The following is a 25961-nucleotide window of genomic DNA, read 5'->3' on the forward strand; positions in this document are numbered from 1 at the left end:
ATTGTGTTCTTTAAAGGTAAGGTCTTCCGACATGAGTACACCCAGATCCTTTACATTGCCTTTTCGTTCTATGTTATGATTTGCCTGAGTTTTGTACGTGGTTTCCGTTTTTATATTTTCATTTTTTCCATAGCGCATGAGCTGGAACTTATCTTCGTTAAACACTATATTATTTTCTGTAGCCCATAGAAAGACCTGATCTACATCTGACTGGAGGATTGCCGTGTCCTCTATGTTGCCTACTCTCATGGAGATCCTAGTGTCATCTGCAAAGGATGATACAGTGCTATAGGTTGTGTTCTTGTCTATGTCCGATATTAGGATGAGAAAAAGTACTGGAGCAAGCACAGTACCCTGGGAGATTGAGCTCTTCACGGTTGAAGGGCTGGATTTTATTTTGTTGACTATTACACATTGGGTTCTGTTGGTCAGGAAATTGTAGATCCATCTGCCTATTTTTCCGGTAATTCCTCTTGAACGCATTTTATGTGCAATAACACCATGGTCACATTTATCAAAAGCTTTTGCGAAATCTGTGTAAATTACATCAGCGTTTTGTTTGTCTTCCATAGCATCTAATGCCATATCATAGTGGTCCAGCAACTGCGACAGGCAAGAGCGCCTTGTTCTGAAACCATGTTGTCCGGGGTTATGGAGATGCTGTGATTCTATATATTTTGTGATCTTACTTCTTAGCACTCTCTCAAAAAATTTTATGATGTGCGATGTTAGTGCTATCGGTCTGTAATTTTTTGCCTCTGCTTTATTTCCTCCTTTATGAAGTGGTGCTATCTCTGCTGTTTTTAGTATATCAGGAATAACGCCAGTATCTAGGCTCTGTCTCCACAGAATGTGGAGGGCCTGCGATAGTGGTTTTTTACAGTTCTTGATGAATATGGAGTTCCAAGAATCCGGGCCTGGTGCAGAGTGCATAGGCATACTGTTTATGGCTTCTTCAAAATTCAGTGGGGATAGGGTGACGTCTGATATATGATTTGATGTTGGTATCATATCCATGAGAAATTCATTTGGGTTATCAATCTTTAGTGTGTTTAATAGCTCGCTGAAAACAGAGTCGTACTGCTTCCTCAGTAGCTCGCTCATTTCTTTGTTGTCATAGGTGAAAGTTCCATCTCCCTTACGCAGGGGCCCGTTACTAGATGTGGTTTTTGATCTTGATTTTGCATAGAAGAAAAAATATTTTGGATTTCTCTCTATTTCGCTGATGGCCTTTTGCTGTCTTTGCCTCTCCTGGCCCTCCCCCTCTCACCCAACCCCCTACCCTCCCCCTCTCCCCCCCCCCCCAAGCCTTTCCTCCTTCACCAGTCACCCTGTATCAGATCCTCCCAGCTCCCAGTCACCCCAGATCCCACAGGTTCCGCCCAGAGAAGAAGCAGAAGAGAGTCAATTTCAAGATAATGTACTCAAACATAGATGGGATCACAAGCAAGGTAAGTAAACTAAGGGAAAGAGCACAAGAAGTGAACCCAGATGAAATTGGACTCACTGAAACAAAACTCTCAGGAATCATGACGAATGCTATGTTTCCCAAGGAGTACAAAGTAATAAGAAAAGAGAGGGAAGACAGGGGAGGAGGCGGAGTGGCCCTACTAATGAGAAAGGAATGGAGTTTCAAGGAGATGGCTATCCCAGGCTGTGACGATTTCAGAGACTACATAGCAGGCACCATGACAATGGGAGGATCAAGAATAGTAGTAGCAGTAATATATAACCCTCCACCAAATGCAAGAAGACCCAGTCAAGAGTATGACAATAACAACATGGCAGTTAACATTATAATTGAGAGGGCTGCCTCTGTTGCTTGTAGAAATAGATCACACCTGCTCATTATGGGGGACTTCAATCACGGAAGGATTGACTGGGAGAAGAAGGATCCGCATGAAGGCGAGGATATGTGGAGAGCCAAACTATTGGAGGTGGTGACCAGAAACTTTTTAACCCAGCATGTCAAAGAACCCACAAGGATGACAGGAAATGACGAACAAGCGAGACTCGACCTAGTCTTCACTCTAAATGACTCCGACATAAGAGAAATCGGTTTTGAGACCCCAATAGGAATGAGCGACTACAGTGTACTGGCGTTTGAGTACCTGATTGAAGAAGGCTTATTGAACTCGAGGAGGGATACTGAAAACAAAAGGCTGGCATTCCGAAAGGGAATCTATGAGAAGATAAGAAAATTCCTAACATATATAGAATGGGAAACAGAGCTCAGGGGAAAGACGGTCCAAGATATGATGGACTACATCACGCAGAAGTGCAAGGAAGCAGCAAGCAAGTTTGTCCCAGTCCAAAAGGAAAACAGTGAAATGAAGATGAGAAACCCATGGTTTAATCAGAGATGTGGGCTAGCTAAGCTGCAAAGTAAAAGTGCGTGGAGAAACTATAGGAATAACAGGACACTTGAGAACAGAAAAAGATACCAAAGTGACAGGAATGAATATGTCAGGTTGAGAAGAGAGGCAGAAAGACAATACGAAAATGACATCGCAAGTAAGGCAAAGACTCAGCCTAAATTGCTAGACAGCCACATCAGTAGAAAAACAACAGTAAAGGAACAGGTTATGAAATTAGGGATAGGGCAGAAGAATTCACTACAAACGACAAGGAAGTGTGTGAGGAACTAAATAAGAAATTCTAGGAGGTTTTCACCTTAGTGCAAGGAGAAATTCCAGAGATAAGAGAGAAAATAGTTAACCAGGAACCACTGGAAGAGTTTGAGATTACCAGCGGGGAAGTAAGGAAGTGTTTACTAGAGTTGGATGTGACAAAGGCCCAGATGGAATCTCCCCTTGGATACTAAAGGAAGGAGCAGAAGAACTGTGCCTGCCACTCTCCATAGTGTATAACACTTGCAACAAGGGAACTGCGAGAAATTTGGAAAGCAGCTAATATAATCCTGATATACAAGAAGGGGGATAGACAGGAGGCACTGAACTACAGGTCAGTATCCATAACCTGCATACCATGCAAGCTGATGGAGAAAATTGTGCGAAGAAAGCTAGTGGAACATCTGGAACGAAAGAACTTTATAACCCAGCATCAACATGGGTTCAGGGATGGCAAGTCCTGCCTCACAGGGTTACTTGAATTCTACGACCAGGCAACAAAAATCAGGCAAGAAAGAGAAGGGTGGGCAGACTGCATATTTTTGGATTGCCAGAAAGCCTTTGATACAGTACCACACAAGAGGCTAGTAAAAAAGCTGGAGATGCAGGCTGGAGTGAAAGTGAAGGTACTCCGTTGGATAAAGAAGTACCTAAGCAACAGGAGACAACGAGTCAATGTGAGGGGTGAGGTCTCAGATTGGCGAGACATTACAAGCGGAGTCCCACAGGGGTCAGTCCTTGGACCTATACTGTTTCTGATATATATGTAAATGATCTCCCAAAGGGTACAGACTCGTTTCTCTCAATGTTTGCTGATGATGCAAAAATTATGAGGAGGATTGAAAAAGAGGATGATAGTAGGAGGCTACAAGATGACCTAGACAGACTGAGTGAAAGGTCCAGAAAATGGCTGTTGAAGTTCATCTCAAGTAAATGCAAAGTAATTTAACTAGGCGGTGGAAACAGGAGGCCAGACACAGGAAACAGAATAGAAGATGAAGTACTTAATGAAACGGTCAGAGAGAAAGATCTAGGAGTTGATATCACACCAAACCTGTCTCCTGAAGCCCACATATAACGAATAACATCTGCAGTGTATGCGAAGCTGGCTAACATCAGAACAGCCTTCAGGAACCAGTGTAAGGAATCATTCAGAATCTTATATACCACATATGTAAGACCAATCCTGGAGTATGCGGCCCCAGCATGGAGTGCGCACCTTGTCAAGCACATGACGAAGCTGGAAAAAGTTCAAAGGTATGCACTAGATTAGTCCCAGAACTAAGAGGCATGAGTTACGAGGAAAGGCTGCGTGAAATGCACCTTAAGACACTGGAAGACAGAGGAGTAAGGGGAGACATGATCACAACCTACAAAATCCTCAGGGGAATTAACCGGGTAGACAAGGAAAACTATTCAACACTGGTGGTATGTGAACATGGGGACACAGGTGGAAACTGAGTACCCACATGAGCCACAGGGACGTTAGAAAGAACTTTTTCAGTGTCACAGTAGTTAATGGATGGAATGCATTAGGCAGTGATGTGGTGTAGCTGACTCCATACACAGTTTCAAATGTAGATATGACAGAAGCCAGTAGGCTCAGGAATTTGTACACCAGTTGATTGACGGTTGAGAGGCGGGACCAAAGAGCCAAAGCTCAACCCCCACAAGCACAAATAGGTGAGTACACACACACACACACACATCCCCTGATGTGTGTCTGTCCTCTGAAGCCCATATCAAAAGAATAACATCAGCGGCGTATGCAAGGCTGGCGAACATAAAAATTGCCGACCAGACCACACACTAGAAGGCGAAGGGACGACGACGTTTCGTGACCTAACGTAAACTAACAAACGTGACCTAACATTAGCTTACCCTTCTATTTATCTCTCTTTCTCTTTCCTTTTCTTTCTCTCTTCTCTCTTTTTTTTCTGTTTATTGTTTTTCTTATGTTCCCCTTGCTATCCTCTTCTTATTCCTATTACTATCCCCTTCTCATTCGGTGGTTATAACAGGAGCTGCCTCGTATGGGCCAATGGGCCTTCTGCAGTTCTTATTCCTACTTCTCTCCCCTCTACTACACCTTACCGTTCGTACCTTTTGCCTTGCTTCCCTATTTATTGCCTGCATCAACTCCCTCATCACCATTGCCCCGCTCCTGTGCCAGGAAAGTTACGGGCTCACCATAGCCCGTACATGGATGGCATCCCTCATCACAATCGACTTGAGAAAGGTCCAGGACGGACCGAAACGTCGTCGTCCCTTCATCTTCTAGTGTGTGGTCTGGTCAACATTCTTCAGCCACGTTACTGTGACTCATCGCCTGCATAAAAATTGCCTTCAGAAACCTGTGTAAGAAATCATTAGCACTTTCGCGCGCCCGAATAGTCCCTGTGTAACTTTCCTCAGTATGTGCTGTTAGCTTTGGGCGACCGCGCAGCGACACTTAAATGTTTATAGTTTTCTCGGTCTGTTCACCTTAAATTTCTATCTATGTATTTAAGTTTGGTATCATTTTGTTCACAAGAGAATGCTCTACAGGAATATATCTATAAATTTTCTCCAAAGCCGACGTGAGACCCGCACCAAATAAAAAACTATCGGGATCGTTAGCCTTGAGCGCCAAACTGCGATGAAATGCTCTTTTCATGTTTGTCAACCCTAGAATTGTTCTACGTCGTTAATTTTGGTATTACTGTGACCGCAATAAAATTCCCTACACGGAAATATACATATAAATGTAGAATCATGATCGCGGCCCACCCTCAAGAGTGTGGGAAGTGGCCCAAGTGTTACCCGTTACCCGCACACCCGATGGCACATATTGAAAAGTGTATTCTCTTTTCACTGTCCTGACCTTAAATTTCGATGTACGTCCTTATTTTTTGTACCAATGTGTTCGCAATAGAATGTTCTAGAAGAACATATGTATAAAATGTCACACAAAGATGCGTTAGACCAGCACCAAATAAAAAACTACGTCGATTACACGCGTCTTGTCAACAATAGAATGGTCCTACGACGATGACGCCGATCTCCTAAATAGGCTATGTCGGTATTACAGAAAACGAAAATTTTATGGCAAACATGTGTATACTATCCCCAAGTCGATCGGATAAAAATAGGATTTTATAGAAATATTTTTTCAAATGTCGCTTGAGGTGCATTCAAGATAAAAAAAATATGTCACGCTCAAGCGACATATGGGTGCGAAAGTGCTAAATTTTGCGCAATCTTAAGGAGCTCATTTTGAAACCATTACCAGACTGATCGGATAAAATTAAAATTTTTAACAAATATTATAATGAGTGACTCCGGACGTCGTCGCCGGAGTAGAATCAAGAGAAAAATGAACGAGGACGTTTGATGTCATTGGCCCGCGAAAGTGTATATTAAGAACCATATATACCTCATATGTCAGACCAATTCTGGAATATGCGGCTCCAACATGGAAACCACATATAGTCACACATAAAACAAAGTAAGAAAAAGTTCAGTGGTATACCACTAGACTAGTCCCCAAGCTGAGAGGAATGATTACTGGAACGAAACCTCACGACACTGGAAGACAGAGGAGTTAGGGGGAGACATGATCACTACCTAAATAAAGTAGTCAGTCAATTCTCAGAAAAATTGACAGGATCGATAAAGATAAGCTATTTAACACTAGTGGTATGCGAACAAAAGGATACAAGTGGAAACAGAGTTCCCAAATGAGCCACAGGGACGTTAGAAAGACCTTTTTCAGTGTGAAAGTAGTTAACAGATGAAATTCATTTCATCATTTCACTTCATTTCACTCCATGCACAGTTTCAAATGTATATATGATAGAGCCTAGTAGGTTTAGGAATCTGTACACCAGTTGATTAACAGTTAAGAGGCGTGACCAAAGATACAGAGCTGAACCCCCACAAGCACAACTAGGTGAGTACAGCCACATACACCACACTAACACACACACACACACAGTCGGCTGTGTGTGTGTGTGTGTGTACTCACCTATTTGTGCTTGCGGGGGTTGAGCTTTGGCTCTTTGGTCCCGCCTCTCAACTGTCAATCAACTGGTGTACAGATTCCTGAGCCTACTGGACTCTATCATATCTACATTTGAAACTGTGTATAGAGTCACCCTCCACCACATCACTGCCTAATGCATTCCATCCATTAACTATTGTGACACTGAAAAAGTTCCTTCTAACGTCCCTGTGGCTTATGTGGGTACTCAGTTTCCACCTGTGTCCCCTTGTTCGCTTACCACCAGTGTTGAATAATTTATCCATGTTTACACGGTTGATTCCCCTGAGGATTTTGTAGGTTGTGATCATGTCTCCCCTTACTCTTCTGTCTTCCAGTGTCTTAAGGTGCATTTCCCGTAGCCTTTCCTCGTAACTCATGCCCCTTAGTTCTGGGACTCGTCTAGTGGCTAGTTCCTAGGCGTGTGTGTGTGTGTGTGTCTGCCTCCGGCCCAAAAGGAAAAGAACGGGAAGTGTGGATAGCACTCTGGTATCGAAGTCGTAAGGGCTCGGTTTCCATTCCCGGCTGATATAGAAACACATGGACATAGTTTCTTTCAACCTGATGTATCTGTTCACCACACAATAAATAGGTACCTGAGAGTTAGATAGCTGCTACGGACTGCTTCCTGTGTGTGTGTGTGTGTGTACTCACCTAGTTGTGTTTGCGGGGGTTGAGCTCTGGCTCTTTGGTCCCGCCAATCAACAGATTGTGTGTGTGTGGGTGGGTGGGTGCGTGTATTAGACAGAAATATATGTAGTAGGCACAATAAAGGAAAAACTGATTGGTTACAAAAGTGCGGTCCAAAAGCTAATATCTCGATTTTGCAGACACAGATAGTAAATACACACACTATTAACAAGCAGAACACTGCTTGGAAAACCTCACAAATCCAGCCCCGAACATGGTTTTGCTTGGGGACTTCAACCTACAGCACCTGAAATGGAAGCACCTGGCTAATACAGTAATATCAGAAAGAATACCAGGAAGTAGCCTAAATGAATAGGCACATTCAAATGACCTGCTACGAATGTGCGACAGGTTACCCTTAAACCAGCAAATAGTAGAACCAACTAGGAAGGAGAACACGCTGGGCCTCATTTTCACCAATAATGATGAATTGACCAGGAACATAATAATTACAAATACCTGTTACTCAGACCACAACTTTGTTTTCACATATAAGTTCATTCTTTATCTTAGTAATAATAAAATTACAATAGTAAAGAATCAGATCTACTAAGACTTGAAATTGAGAAAAACAAGAGAGCAAGGGAGTGAAAGCATGAAAAGAGGAGAAAAAGAGTAAGACTTGAATTTGAGAAAAAAGAAAACTAAGTGAATGAGAGTGAAGGTGAGAGAATGGGAGCATTAAGACTTGAATTTGAGAAACAAGAGAGCATTTGAGCAAATGAGTGAGAGAGAAGGGGAGGAAGAGAGAGAATAAGGGAGAGAGATAGAAGGGGTAGGAGAAACAAAGTAAAAGAAGGAAAGAAGGTTAAGTGGGATGGTGGGTTTGGGAAAAAATATACAAAGGAGAAACAAAACTACATCTGAAAGGTTAGGAAAAGGATAATATATTCAACAAATACGTCAAAAACACAATAAACTACATCTGAAAGGTTAGGTTAAAGGGTTGGGGAATAAGAACATATGATAGAACCTACTAAATACACTAAGATTACAAGAGGTTAGGTTAATGGGTTGGGGAATAAGAATAAATGATAACAAACATAATAAATACAACTTATGAGCAACTTGATGAACTTTAACAAATAACCCTTGATCTGCAAAAATGACCATTTGAGAAATTAGCCCTTGAAACGAGTAAATTCCCATATATAACAAAAATCCTTTGAAATGGTTAAACACCCAATCTTAAACAAATAACACTTGAAATGCAAAAATGTCCATTTGAGAAATTAACCCTTGAAATGAGTAAATGAATATGAGACAATGATTGACGAAACACAAAAGACAAGCAGGAATAATTATGTAAGTTAGATCATGTCTGGTTGGACTAGATAAGTTAGGATACATCAGTTTGGGAATGTAAGATTAAGTTAGGTAAAGCAAGTTAGGTTAGGTTAGGATAGGTAAGATAAGTTATGTAAGTTAGGTTAAGCAGGTTAAGTTAGGTAAGGTAGGTAAAGCAGGATAAGTTAGGCTAAGTTAGGTAAGTTAGGTAAGATAAGTTACGTAAGTTAGGTTAAGCAGGTTAAGTTATGTAAGTTAGGTTAAGCAGGTTAGGTTAGATAAGTTAGGTAAGGTAAGATAAGTTAGGTTAAGTTAGGTAAATTAGGTAAGATAGGTAAGGTAAGGTAAGTTAGGTTACGCAAGTTAGGTTAGGTTAGGTTATGTAAGTTAGGTAAGATAGGTAAGGTAAGATAAGTTAGGTTAAGCAGGATAGGTTAGGTTAAGTTATGTAAGTTAGGTTAAGCAGGTTAAGTTAGATAAGTTAGGTAAAGCAGGATAAGTTAGGCTAAGTTAGGTAAGTTAGGTAAGATAAGTTACGTAAGTTAGGTTAAGCAGGTTAAGTTATGTAAGTTAGGTTAAGCAGGTTAGGTTAGATAAGTTAGGTAAGGTAAGGTAAGTTAGGTTAAGTTAGGTAAATTAGGTAAGATAGGTAAGGTAAGGTAAGTTAGGTTACGCAAGTTAGGTTAGGTTAGGTTATGTAAGTTAGGTAAGATAGGTAAGGTAAGATAAGTTAGGTTAAGCAGGATAGGTTAGGTTAAGTTATGTAAGTTAGGTTAAGCAGGTTAAGTTAGATAAGTTAGGTAAGGTAAGGTAACTTAGGTTAAGCAGGTTAGGTTAGGTTAGGTTATGTAAGTTAGGTAAGATAGGTAAGGTAAGATAAGTTAGGTTAAGCAGGATAGGTTAGGTTAAGTTATGTAAGTTAGGTTAAGCAGGATAAGTTAGGTAATGTAGGTAAGTTAGGTTAGGTCAGGTTAGGTAAAGTTAGGTTAAGCAGGTTAAGTTAGGTAAATGTAGGGAAGTTAGGTAAGATAGGTAAGGTAAGGTAAGTTATGTTAGGATAGGTAAAGTTAGGTTATGCAGGTTAAGTTAACTAAGTAACATTGGGTGGAGGTTACATTGGATAGGTTACGTAGGTTTGAACAGTGTAGTTCAGAGAACAGTTTTAGGGTAAAGTGACTAAGAAAATATATTTTAACAGAAGTGCAGGTTTGGTATGAAAAGCTGAACTAGTTACATTTTGGAGAGAAATTTATGACTGAAGATGTCTTAAAGAATAACATGATGGAAGAAGGAGAGTTTCTTTGATGAACGAAGGCGTCTTAGAGAACAAATTTTTTGGAGAACGAAGGCGAGTTAGAGATCACTTTGATGACTCTGAGAATAACTTTGATCAACGAAGATGGATTGGAAAGTTTCTCTAATGAACGAAGGTGACTTAGAGATTAACTTTTATGATTTAGAGAACATCTTTGATGTCTTAGAGAACAACATTGAAGTCTTAGAGAACAACTTTGATGACTCTGAGAATAACTTTTATGTCTTAGAGAACAGCTTTGATGAGCAAGATTAACTTTAGATGTCTCTGAGAATACCTTTTATAACATAAAAATTAACTTTAATGAACAAAAGTGAGTTAGAGAATACCTTTTGATGATTCCGAGAATAACTTTGATGAACAAAGATGTTTTGGAAAGTTTCTCTGAAGAACGAAGGTGACTCTGAGAATAACTTTTGTTAGCTCTTAGAATAACTTTGATGACTTTGAGAATGTCTTTGAGAACATGATTAGTATTTTGCTAGCTCAGAGAATAACTTTTTGATAACATAGAGAATAACTTTTATGCCTCTGAGATTAACTTTAATGAACGAAGATGTCTTAGAAAGTTTCTCTGACGAACGAAAGGTTACTTAGAGAATAACTTTTATGTCTCTGAGAATAACTTTCATGTCTCTGAGAATAACTTTTATGTCTCTGAGAATAGCTTTTACGCATCTGAGAATAACTTTGATGTCTTAAAGGATGTCTTTGATGTCTCAAAGGATGTCTTTGAGTGCAACTTTGATGAACGAGAGTGAGTTAGAGATTACCTTTGTTAACTCTGAGATTAACTTTGATGAACGAGAAAATACTTTTTGATGACATCGAGAATAATTTTGTTAGCTCTGAGAATAACTTTTATGCCTCTGAGATTAACTTTAATGAACGAAGATGTCTTAAAAAGTTTCTCTGATGAACGAAAGGTTACTTAGAGAATAACATTTTGATGACTGAGATTAACTTTTTGATGACTCTGAAAATAACTTTGAGGATGCGAGTAAATTTTGAGTGTTTGAGAGTGTCTTTTGATATCTCGAAGAGTTCCCCTTGAAGTCTTAAAGGATGTCTTTGATGTCTCAAAGGATTTCTTTGAGTGCAACTTTGATGTCTTTGAGTAAGTCCTTGATGTCTCGAAGAGTGTCTTTGACTATATTTCTTACTTAACGACATATAATTTTAGTTAGGAACAATGATGAATATGACTATTTTAGCGAAGTGAAAGGTTACTTTAGTTAAGAACAGTGTTGGAAAGAGGCTACACATGACTATTTCAGATGAGAGAAGTAATATTTCAGTTAAGAAATGACAGGGAAACATGATGAAGTAACTATTATTTAGTTGACTGATGAATACTTTTAGTTAAGGAAAAAGACAAAACATGACGAGGGAGACTATTTTTGTGCTCCCCAAAGTATAATGTCAGTTAAGAACAGCGATGAAAGATATCTTTGGTTATTTTTTCTTACTTGACAAAACATAATTTTAGTTAGGAACAATGATGATGAATATGACTTTTTCTGTTGATTGATGGATAATTTTAGTTATGAAATGACAAAGAAACATGAAGAACACGGTTATTTTCTGATGACTAGGGAATAAGTTTAGTTATGAACAGTGTTGGAAACGTTTACTTTGACTATTTTTTGGTTGATTGGATAATAAGTTTAGTTGAGAAATGAGGAAAGTGACTATGTTTTAGTTGATTGGCGAAAGATTTTTAGTTAAGAAGTTACAAGAAAGGTTTGTCTTTGTAAATTTGGAACTGAATAAAGTGTAGATTTGTTTAAGAACGGGGTTGGTGGAACTATTAAGTTGACTACGAGAATTACTTTGACATAGTTTTGCAAATAAAAACTTGGTGACTAAAATTGTTGAGGGAAACTGTATTGCAGTATAATATTATTTGACAAAGAACTAGTTAGTGAATGGAAGAAACAAATTGGTTTATAGAAGCAAAGAACATAAAAAAATTGAGGTTAAGTAGGGGAATGAACACAGTGAACATACGGTGAACACAGAGAACATGTAAGAAAAAGTTGATGAATAGAGTGAACATGCAGGGAATATGAACTTATAGAGAATATGAAGACATGATAAGGAACATAGGGAATACAAAAATGAACACTGAACATGTGAAGAACAAGCTAAGAACATTGAGAACATGAATATTGAGTATAAAAGTTATACAGAGAACATATGATGTACATGAAAAACATAACAAAAACATAGTGAACATACGGGGAAAATGGTAGAAAACAGAAAAAATGAGAAAAACAGGTGAAAAAATATGAACTGAGCATGCTGTGAATATTGTAGAACATGGAGTGAACACAGAAAACATGGAAAAAATGTGAAGAACACAGCTGAATATAGAGAAAATATGCAAATACAGTATGATGATTATTGAAGGTTTGGATACGTTGGGGATGAAATATAATTACACAGGTTGGGGTTTTGTGACTACTCTGATAAAGAGTTAGGCTGGAGAGGGACTTGATCGGATATATTTATGTTCGATGATCTAAGACAGAGGAAATGGAGCTTGATTAATGTCCAGATTAATTTTACTACGTTAGAAATAAGGTGATCTTAAATCTCAGGCTGATTTAATTGGAAAATAAAGAACTTGTACAAAATGAACTAAGCTGGGGGACACGATTTGAAACTTGATAACTGAACTGGTTTTTATTTACTATGTCTGAAAATGTAGTTGGGTGTTTAAATCTCAGGGGGATTTGGACTGATAGTAGTGAATTTACAGGAATGAACTTGGACGGAGGACAAGAGCTAGAGTTTTATAATTGTTTACATCATATTTACTATGTCTGAAATACAGAGGGTAAAAATTTCAGGGAAATTGATGGGTTATTTACAATGATATGAGAGAGAACTAAGGTGGGGACGAGAGCTGGAGCTCGTTAACTGTTTTGATCTTATTTACGGTGCCTGAAATACAGAGGGTAAAAATTTCAGGGGAATTGATAGGATATTAACAAAGACTTGAGGGTGGAGTAGGGTGGGGGACGAGAGCTGGAGCTCAGTAACTGACTTGATCTTATTTACTACGACTGAAATATGACTGTTTAAAATTTAAGGGGGATTGGACTGATAGTAGCGAAAATGTGGCCTCTGTCAAATTTGGGTCTTCAATTGGACTCTGATTAATTTTGATCAAGAACTGGACTCTGATGAATTTTGCTCTCAAAGTAGACTGGCGAATTTGAGCATAAATTGGACTCTGACGAAAATTGGGTATAAAATGGACTCTGTCAAATTTTCACAGATTACAGGACTCTGATGAAATTTGAGCTTAAAACTGTCTTTGACTAATTTTGCTCACAAAGTGGACTCTGTTCATTTTTAGGTATAAATGGTCTCTGACGAAATTCTGTCTATAACTGGGCTCTGTTCAATTTTGGTCTTTACAGGTGAAATAGCCGTAAATGGATATAAAACTAAATGTTATGGCTAAGTTGTCTGTTTTCCTTAACAAAACATCTAAGACAGTATTCTCTGAAAATGGTCTTTTTACAAATTCGGTCATAAACATATAAATAAACTTCTATGATTATTTGAAACTCTGAAAATAACTGTAAGGAAATAGGAAGAGAGAGAGAGAGAGAGAGAGAGAGAGGGACGGTCCAGATATTATGGAGAAGATAAGATAAGATATCCTGAAGGCCGCGTCTGGCTGACGGTCTAAAGTAAACACAGGCAGGCCACAGATTGTGAGGTAAGGGGGGGAGAGACATTATCGTATGACATTATTTTCATCATAAGAACTTTAACAAACTCGTATGACATTATTTTCATTATAAGAACTTTAACAACTTCTAAAATCTGTGACTGACAAAATTTACCTGAAAACCCTGGCTCATAAACACGAATTTGAATTTCTCCCATAAGAACTTTAACAAACTTCTAAAGTCTCGGAAATTATTTTCATCATAAGAACTTTTAACAACTTCTAAAATCTGTAACTGACAAAATTTACCTGAAAACCCTGGCACATACGCGGGATATTGGAACCTGAAAACCATGGCTCACACAGACGATATTTTTCCCCCCCCCAAAAAATATCGTCTGTGCGTTGCCATCCCTACTACTCACAACTACCAACACCAACACCACTCTCAACACCACAACGACTCCCAACACCACAACCACTCTACACACCACAACCATTCACAACACCACCACAACACTCCCAACACCACCATTACTCCCAACACCAACACCACTCTCAACACAACAACCACTCTCAACACCACAACCACTCCCAACACCACCACCACTCTCAACATAGCAATCACTCACAATACCACAACCACTCACAACACCACCACACCACTTCCAACACCACCTAAACTCTCAACACCACAACCCCTCACAACACCACTCCCAACACCACCACCACCACTCCCAACACCACAACCCACTCACAACACCACCACACCACTCACAACACTCCCACACCATTCCCAACACCATAACCACTCCCAACACCACCACTACTTCCAACACCACCACCACTCCCAACACTACAACTACTACCAACACCAACAAAACTCCCTACACCAAAACCAATCCCAACACCACCACCACTCCCAACACCACCACCACTCCCAACACCACAACCTCTCCCAACACCAACACCACAAACACTCCCAACACCAACACAAATCCCAACACCACCACCACTCCCAACACCACTACCACTCCCAACACCACCACCACTCCAAACACCACAACCACTCACAACACCTCCACACCACTCCCAACACCACCACTACTCCCAACACCACCACCATTCCCAACACCACCACCACTCCCAACACCACCACCACTCCCAACACCAACACCACTCCCAACACCACAACCTCTCCCAACACCAACACCACTCCCAACACTACAATCACTTCCAATACCAACACCACTCCCAACACCACCACTACTCCCAACACCATTACCACTCCGAACATCACCACCTCTCCCAACACCACAACCGATCACAACACCACCAACACTCCCAACACCACCACCACTCCCAACACCTCAACCACTCTACAAACCACAGCCACTCACAACACCACCACACCACTCCCAACACCACAACCACTCCCAACACCACAACCTCTCCCAACACCAACACCACTCCCAACACTATAACTACTTCTAACACTATAACTACTTCCAACACCAACACCACTCCCAACACCACCACCACTCCCAACACCACAACCTCTCCCAACGCCACCACCACTCCCAACACCACTCCCAACACCACTACCACTCCCAACACCACAATCACTCACAACACCACCACACTACTCCCAATACCACCACCACTCCCAACACCAACACCACTCACAACACCAACACCACTCAAAAAACCACAACCACTCTAAACACCACAACCACTCCCAACACCACTATTACTCTCAACACAACCACCACTCACAACACCAAAACCAATCGCAACACCACCACTCCCAACACCACCACCACTCCCAACTCCCAACACCACTCCCAACACTACAAACACTCCCAACACCATCACCACTCCCAACACCACCACCACTCCCAACACCACCACCACTCCCAACACCATCACCACTCCCAACAACACCACCACTCCCAACACCACAACCGCTCCCAACACCAACACCACTCCCAACACCACAACCACTCCCAACACCACCACCACTCCCAACACCAACACCACTCCCAACAACACCACCACTCCCAACACCACAACCGCTCCCAACACCATCACCACTCCCAACAACAACGCCACTCCCAACACCAACACCACTCCCAACACCAACACCACTCCCAACACCATCACCACTCCCAACACCATCACCACTCCCAACACCACCACCACTCCCAACACCAACACCACTCCCAACACCAACACCACTCCCAACACCACAACCACTCCCAACACCATCACCACTCCCAACAACACCACCACTCCCAACACCAACACCACTCCCATCACCATCACCACTCCCAACAACATCACCACTCCCAACAACAACACCACTCCCAACACCAACACCACTCCCAACACCAACACCACTCCCAACACCACAACCACTCCCAACACCATCACCACTCCCAACAACACCACCACTCCCAACACCACAACCGCTCCCAACACCACAAACACTCCCAACACCACCACCACTCCCAACACCAACACCACTCCCAACACCAACACCACTCCCAACACCAACACCACTCCCAACACCACAACCACTCCCAACACCATCACCTCTCCCAACAACACCACCACTCCCAACACCACAACCGCTCCCAACACCACAAACACTCCCAACACCACCACCACTCCCAACACCAACACCACTCCCAACACCACAAACACTCCCAACACCACCACCACTCCCAACAACAACACCACTCCCAACACCAACACCACTCCCAACACCAACACCACTCCCAACACTACAAACACTCCCAACACAAACACAAATCCCAACACCACCACCACTCCCAACACCACCACCACTCCCAACACCACCACCACTTCCAACACCACAACATCTCCCAACACCAACACCACTCCCAACACCAACACCATCACCACTCAAACAACACCACCACTCCCAACACCACAACCGCTCCCAACACCACAAACACTCCCAACACCACCACCACTCCCAACACCAACACCACTCCCAACACCAACACCACTCCCAACACCACAACCACTCCCAACACCAACACCACTCCCAACACCAACACCACTCCCAACACCACAACCGCTCCCAACACCACAAACACTCCCAACACCACCACCACTCCCAACACCAACACCACTCCCAACACCAACACCACTCCCAACACCACAACCACTCCCAACACCACAACCGCTCCCAACACCACAAACACTCCCAACACCACCACCACTCCCAAGACCACAACCACTCACAACACCACCACACTACTCCCAACTCCACCACCACTCTCAACACCACAACCCACTCACAACAAAACCACACCACACCCAACACCACCACCACTCCCAACACCACAACCACTCCCAACAGCACCACAACACTCCCAACACCACCACCACTCCTAACACCATCACCACTCTGAACACCACAACCACTCCCAACAACACCACCAATCTTAACACCACCACCACCACTCCCAACACCTCCACAACTCCCAACTCCATCACCACTCCCAACACCACAACCATTGCCAGCACCACAACCACACCCAACACCACCACCACTCTACACACCACAACCACTCACAACACCACAACCACTCACAACACCACCACAACACTCCCAACACCACCACCACTCCTAACACCAACACCACTCTCAACACCACAACCACTCCCAACACCACCACCACTCCCAACTCCATCACCACTCCCAACACCACCACCACTCCCAACACCACCACAACTCCCAACACCAACACCTCTCTCAACACCACAACGACTCCCAACACCACCACCACTCTACACACCACAACCACTCACAACACCACAACCATTCACAACACCACCACAACACTCCCAACACCACCATTACTCCCAACACCAACACCACTCTCAACACAACAACCACTCTCAACACCACAACCACTCCCAACACCACCACCACTCTCAACATAGCAATCACTCACAATACCACAACCACTCACAACACCACCACACCACTTCCAACACCACCTAAACTCTCAACACCACAACCCCTCACAACACCACTCCCAACACCACCACCACTCCCAACACCACAACCCACTCACAACACCACCACACCACTCACAACACCACCACACCATTCCCAACACCATAACCACTCCCAACACCACCACTACTTCCAACACCACCACTACTTCCAACACCACCACCACTCCCAACACTACAACTACTACCAACACCAACAAAACTCCCTACACCAAAACCAATCCCAACACCACCACCACTCCCAACACCACCACCACTCCCAACACCACCGCTACTCCCGAAACCACCACCACTCCGAACACTACCACCACTCAACACCACAACCTCTCCCAACACAAACACCACAAACACTCCCAACACCAACACAAATCCCAACACCACCACCATTCCGAACACCACCACCACTCCCAACACCACAACCACTCCCAACACCACAACCACTCCCAACACCACAACCCACTCACAACACCAACACCACTCCCAACACCACAACCTCTCCCAACACCAACACCACTCCCAACACCACAACCTCTCCCAACACCAACACCACTCCCAACACTACAATCACTTCCAATACCAACACCACTCCCAACACCACCACTACTCCCAACACCATTACCACTCCGAACATCACCACCTCTCCCAACACCACAACCGATCACAACACCACCAACACTCCCAACACCACCACCACTCCCAACACCTCAACCACTCTACAAACCACAGCCACTCACAACACCACCACACCACTCCCAACACCACAACCACTCCCAACACCACAACCTCTCCCAACACCAACACCACTCCCAACACTATAACTACTTCTAACACTATAACTACTTCCAACACCAACACCACTCCCAACACCACCACCACTCCCAACACCACAACCTCTCCCAACGCCACCACCACTCCCAACACCACTCCCAACACCACTACCACTCCCAACACCACAATCACTCACAACACCACCACACTACTCCCAATACCACCATCACTCCCAACACCAACACCACTCACAACACCAACACCACTCAAAAAACCACAACCACTCTAAACACCACAACCACTCCCAACACCACTATTACTCTCAACACAACCACCACTCACAACACCAAAACCAATCGCAACACCACCACTCCCAACACCACCACCACTCCCAACTCCCAACACCACTCCCAACACTACAAACACTCCCAACACCATCACCACTCCCAACACCACCACCACTCCCAACACCACCACCACTCCCAACACCATCACCACTCCCAACAACACCACCACTCCCAACACCACAACCGCTCCCAACACCAACACCACTCCCAACACCACAACCACTCCCAACACCACCACCACTCCCAACACCAACACCACTCCCAACAACACCACCACTCCCAACACCACAACCGCTCCCAACACCATCACCACTCCCAACAACAACACCACTCCCAACACCAACACCACTCCCAACACCAACACCACTCCCAACACCATCACCACTCCCAACACCATCACCACTCCCAACACCACCACCACTCCCAACACCAACACCACTCCCAACACCAACACCACTCCCAACACCACAACCACTCCCAACACCATCACCACTCCCAACAACACCACCACTCCCAACACCAACACCACTCCCAACACCATCACCACTCCCAACAACATCACCACTCCCAACAACAACACCACTCCCAACACCAACACCACTCCCAACACCAACACCACTCCCAACACCACAACCACTCCCAACACCATCACCACTCCCAACAACACCACCACTCCCAAAACCACAACCGCTCCCAACACCACAAACACTCCCAACACCACCACCACTCCCAACACCAACACCACTCCCAACACCAACACCACTCCCAACACCAACACCACTCCCAACACCACAACCACTCCCAACACCATCACCACTCCCAACAACACCACCACTCCCAACACCACAACCGCTCCCAACACCACAAACACTCCCAACACCACCACCACTCCCAACACCAACACCACTCCCAACACCACAAACACTCCCAACACCACCACCACTCCCAACAACAACACCACTCCCAACACCAACACCACTCCCAACACCAACACCACTCCCAACACTACAAACACTCCCAACACAAACACAAATCCCAACACCACCACCACTCCCAACACCACCACCACTCCCAACACCACCACCACTTCCAACACCACAACATCTCCCAACACCAACACCACTCCCAACACCAACACCATCACCACTCCCAACAACACCACCACTCCCAACACCACAACCGCTCCCAACACCACAAACACTCCCAACACCACCACCACTCCCAACACCAACACCACTCCCAACACCAACACCACTCCCAACACCACAACCACTCCCAACACCAACACCACTCCCAACACCAACACCACTCCCAACACCACAACCGCTCCCAACACCACAAACACTCCCAACACCACCACCACTCCCAACACCAACACCACTCCCAACACCAACACCACTCCCAACACCACAACCACTCCCAACACCATCACCACTCCCAACAACACCACCACTCCCAACACCACAACCGCTCCCAACACCACAAACACTCCCAACACCACCACCACTCCCAAGACCACAACCACTCACAACACCACCACACTACTCCCAACTCCACCACCACTCTCAACACCACAACCCACTCACAACAAAACCACACCACACCCAACACCACCACCACTCCCAACACCACAACCACTCCCAACAGCACCACAACACTCCCAACACCACCACCACTCCTAACACCATCACCACTCTCAACACCACAACCACTCCCAACAACACCACCAATCTTAACACCACCACCACCACTCCCAACACCTCCACAACTCCCAACTCCATCACCACTCCCAACACCACAACCATTGCCAGCACCACAACCACACCCAACACCACCACCACTCTACACACCACAACCACTCACAACACCACAACCACTCACAACACCACCACAACACTCCCAACACCACCACCACTCCTAACACCAACACCACTCTCAACACCACAACCACTCCCAACACCACCACCACTCCCAACTCCATCACCACTCCCAACACCACCACCACTCCCAACACCACCACAACTCCCAACACCAACACCTCTCTCAATACCACAACGACTCCCAACACCACCACCACTCTACACACCACAACCACTCACAACACCACAACCATTCACAACACCACCACAACACTCCAAACACCACCACCACTCCCAACACCAACACCACTCTCAACACAACAACCACTCTCAACACCACCACCACTCTACACACCACAACCACTCACAACACCACAACCACTCCCAACACCACCACCACTCTCAACATAAGAACCACTCACAATAACACAACCACTCCCAACACCAACACCACCCCCAACACCACCACAACTCCGAACACCACAACCAATCACAACACCACCACACCACTCCCAACACCATAGCCACTCTCAACACCACCACCACTCCCAACACCACCACTACTTCCAACACCACCACCACTCCCAACACTACAACCACTACCAACACCAACGCAACTCCCTACACCACAACCACTCCCAACACCACCACCACTCCCAACAACACCACCACTCGCAACACCACAACCGCTCCCAACACCACCAATACTCCCAACACCACTCCCAACAACACCACCACTCACAACACCACAACCACTCACAACACCACAACCACTCACAACACCACCACACCACTCCCAACACCAACACCACTCTCAACACCACAACCACTCCCCACACCACCACCACTCCCAACACCAACACCACTCCCAACACCACCACCACTCCCAACACCAACACCACTCCCAACACCACCACCACCCCCAACAATACACTTTTTCTCAATAATCAGAAACTTTTTTCAGTTGAAAACTTTAATAGATTACGCATTAAATCGAACTCTTCTTAACATATGACGTGATCAAATATCGGCTGAATTAATTTTCTGTTTCGTCAAATGCTGAAAATTTAATTTTTTGCTAATTTTGAAAGCGTTTGGGCATCACTATCAGCGGCAAAAACTATTGAACATTTTTCAAAAATTTCAAGTTTTTTTTACTTTGATCTTCCTCTTTAAATTTTACAGCTTGTTTGTGAATGCTTTCAAGAAATCAAGGAACTCTATGATGTTTGTATTCCTGAATTTACCTGATGGCTATTATCTCTCTAGTGGCTTCGATGAGGACAAGAAACCGTCGGTTTCTCAATGGTCCCTCATTTGTCTTGATGATTTTATCAAGTTGGATTTTGAAATTCATTAGTGTTCTGGCATTTGCAGCTTCGGCAGGGAGGCAGTTCCATGGATTTTTAACCATATGGGTGAAAAAGCAGCTCCTACATTGTGGCTTGTTGGCATTGTGTCCAACATTGTGGCTTGTTGCAGTATGCGGCGCTATCTGTTTTCTCAAACATGTCGAGAGCTGATATTTGGGCTCGGGGGTTTTGGAGATCTTTCAGGGTCTTGGCGGCCCGATATTTGGTTTAGATCTTTAGCTTCAGTTAGGCACACAACAGCACAGTCCAGAAAAACAGCAATTAATGAGATGACACGGTTCTTGCTGGTAAATCCTCGGTGGTTCCCTTGCTTCCTCCCTCCCTACCAAGTTCATCGGTTTGTTGTCCAGCAACTCTTGACTGATCAAGGAGTCGGCTGTGGGCCGGGGGTTTTTGGGACGCCTGGTGACAGCCATAAGTACTAACCAGTTCGAGCTAGTTTAGAGTGACCCAGCTATTGGAATGAATTATTTACATAATTGTCTGGCTGTTTCAGTTTTGTTTTCCATGAACTTTGTTTGTAAAGCTTTGTTGAATTTCTGGATACTTTTCCGGTGAGAGTGATAATTGTCTTCTGCTTCTTGCACCTTAGTGAGGTCGCCGAGCTCTGGCTCTGGTCTTCGGTATGTTAAACAGGATTCCTTCGGCTGATGTGACCTGTTAATGGGGAGCCATCTCAGTGAGATAACTTCAGAAAGCTACCATGGGTCCTCCAGAAAGAGGCGTTTCATTACATTCACCCCTGGTTTTATGGCCACAACTTCCAAATTGTGTTCCATTCTTCATTTATGGTATCTATTAATATTCACAGAACAACTTTATCTCAAAGTAAATGCACATCTATGAGTATATATCTCCTGTTTCACTGACATTTTGTGGAATAGACTATGATCCTATGTTTTGCCAGAGAGCCTATCTATATTAAGAAGCATGTTTGAGACTTTATTTTTAAGTCTTTATTTGTCTGCAGTAATATTTGTGTGCATTGTTCTCATTAGGGTTACAAATTTCTCCAAGCATTTTCTTGTGTTTAAGTACTTGAGCTTCCTGATTGTCTTCTGGTTTGGTAGTGTGGTAATCTCTGATCCTGCGGCTTCCCTTCGCCTCTTTGAATGGGCCAGAGTCTGGAGCTGGAATTAGATACGAGATGGCTTAGGACCCGCGCAGGAATATTCCTGAAAAAAAAAGAGGTAGTGGGTCTCCAGAGACCTGGTGTGGTGTCAAAGGCTTGCTCATTGTCAGGGTGTAGCATCGAGAATTTACTGAGCAGCTCACCAGAAAGAGGTATTTCATTACATTAAATTTTTTTTAGCAAGATATCTTGTAGCTAATTTTTTTAGCAAGATATCTTTTAGCTAAATTTTTTAGCAAGATATCTTTTAGTTAAATTTTTTAGCAAGATAAATTTAAGCAAAAAATTTTGAAATTACAAATATCTCTCTTACAGCTGAGTGAAGTAGAAAACTGGCTGACCGACTACAAGTTCCAGTTGATATAGAATTGGTGCCCATATGACAACGGTTACTAAGTAAAGGCGAGAGGACGCAGCAGAAGCACCCAACTGTTGGCGAAAACACAGACAAGATTAGTATACAACTATTGGTGATGATACTTCAAGAAACAACCACCAAGCACTTTACTAAATTGGGATAATTTAGAATGATGTTCCGCACCTCTGGAAACATTTCCGGGATAATTCAGACTTAGTAGAAATCTTTGGTTCTTTTCCAACATCACCTCACCCACAGTTATTGGAAGATCACAAGAATACAGATGATTATGATCTGGTTTGAGGAACACTACATGTTTTACCCCCAACTGCTGCAAAGTATTCCGTGATGTAGTGATTGTTTATAAAGTACTTTAATTAATTAATTCATAAATTGAAATATATATAGTATAATTGATTTTCTGTTATTATTTTAATATAATTTTTACTGCTATTATTAAAACTACCTGAGCTATTACTAGAATTACTACTTTTATTCATTCAGCATAATTGAATTATCATTGGTTAACAGATATCACAGACAATATATATCTACGAGGGATTACTTAGTAGCTTCTTCAAGATTAAGCACTGCCATAGCCATACTTCAAGCAATCATGCCAGGTCTCTGAGACTCACCCTCACTTCCTCAAGTGTGAACCAAAATCTTAAAAGATATACGCCAAGAGGTGTCTCCGGCTTCTCGGCATATATATACACTGCGAGTTTACTCCAGTACATCGACAAACGAACATTTACTGGTTGGTCAGTAAGTTATTGCGGCCTTAATAACTCTTCAGGAGTTATTGCTATTAAGCTAATTACCTAACCAAAATTTTGCTCACTGTCCGAGGCGAAGGGAACCTGCATGATGAACAGAGATCTATCCAAAATTATAAAAAACTGTGTTGAATGAAATAAGCATCTTTTGTGGAAAAGTCCCAGTGGCTCTCTGCTCTATAAAGACCAGGGAACTCTGAGATATCTCTATACTAAGAAGGTACAACAGTCACGAAAGTTCTGTTTGGCCTAAATGAGACGAGAGCCAGAACCTGGCCCCCCTCACATATGAGCAAGCAGCGAGTGGCAATTTGCCATACCACCAGAAAAGCCATCAAAAAGTCAACAATGATTTACACACAAATTGAGGGTTTACAGAAACGAAGCCTTGAAATCGCTGAATAACTCTGCAATTTATTCACACAGAATAAGTGTCTCACAGAAAAATGCTAGAAAACTGTTAGTACCAATTACCATCACCAGCTAACCCGGCCCCAGCCCTCAGCCAGCTCCTGGTCAGTTCTGTGGCTGTTGAAGGAGTATAAGAATAAAAGAGCCACCAGGGCTCTTCCATGAAGATGCACTTTATTACATTCAATGCTGGGTTTGTGGAGGGAGCCTCTCGGTGGCTCACTGAAGCTATCTTCAAGGTACTAAAACGGAGAACCGGGAAGGACGAGAGGTGACAGGCACGAGGGCGAAGAAAATAATCCAGGCAGGGAGACATGGCGCAATACAATACACGTCCAACTGGGACCAGGCACATCGAGTAAATATCAGGCTGTTATTAATGCCCTGTTAGTGTGCCAAAGCTACTGAGCTCGAATTATTGACAGGCCATTATTTAGAAGGCTGCTTCCAAAACTGCAAGTTTTCTATCACCTTGTGTTCGAGGAGAGATCACAGGTTGGCTAAACTCAGGACACGGCAGATGACCTGATAAATGTCAGCTTTAGAAAAGAGGACCAAGTAAACAGGCTCATCAAACAAGATGTCAACCGAGACAAAACCGGTGGCCTGCAGGTAGTGGGGAAGAGCCACCACCAGACACAAGAACTGATGCAACCCCCTCCCCCCTCCCCGGCCGAACCAGCCAGTCATCAAAGACCAAAAGACGCCCTCCAGAAGACAGCCAACTCATTATTTGCCAGAAAAAAAGGAGACACCTGTAAACGAACGAAATACTAAATGAAGCAGAAACCATCCAAAAGAACAGGGGGGGGGAGGGGTTCTTTTGGAAAATAAAACCATCAGGAAGAGAAACCTTCACTTCCTGATAAGAGACTGAAACTCCCCAATCCTCCAGTCAGAGCCGAGAGCCAACAATAAGACCGCCAAAGAAGAGTTTCTCTCCTCATCAGAAGACGAAGGAGAGCCCCTAAACTGGAGAGAAGAGAAATACTATATCTGCTCGAGAGTCCAGGATGGCTCCCGAGCAGTATGGGCACGCCGTAGGTGAAAAAACGCACGAGGCAACTTGCGAAGCGGCGCCATGGAGGTGTTGACACCGACTGCAAGCAACAGTCGCTCCATCAATGCCAAACTATAAGACGCGATAGTATTTACCATAAGATGCCTACTGAAAAACAGTCAAGACATGACAGATGTCCCCGAAGCCAAAGAAAGATGACGAAAGAGACAGGTAGTGGAGAAACAAACAC

General features: G+C 43.7%; 1 protein-coding gene across 1 annotated transcript in view; it reads left to right on the plus strand.

Moving 5' to 3' along the window:
- LOC138369817 (type I iodothyronine deiodinase-like) overlaps positions 1-25366 on the plus strand; it is a 338522-nt gene extending 313156 nt beyond the window's left edge. Inside the window, exon 4 of the mRNA XM_069333562.1 lies at positions 23479-25366. Coding sequence (XP_069189663.1) covers positions 23479-23529 — 51 coding nt within the window. The 3' untranslated portion in view covers positions 23530-25366. The remainder of the gene's footprint in view (positions 1-23478) is intronic.
- Positions 25367-25961: the final 595 nt, after the last annotated feature.

The sequence above is a fragment of the Procambarus clarkii genome, chromosome 29 (genome assembly GCF_040958095.1).
Source record: "Procambarus clarkii isolate CNS0578487 chromosome 29, FALCON_Pclarkii_2.0, whole genome shotgun sequence".
NCBI lineage: Eukaryota > Metazoa > Arthropoda > Malacostraca > Decapoda > Cambaridae > Procambarus > Procambarus clarkii.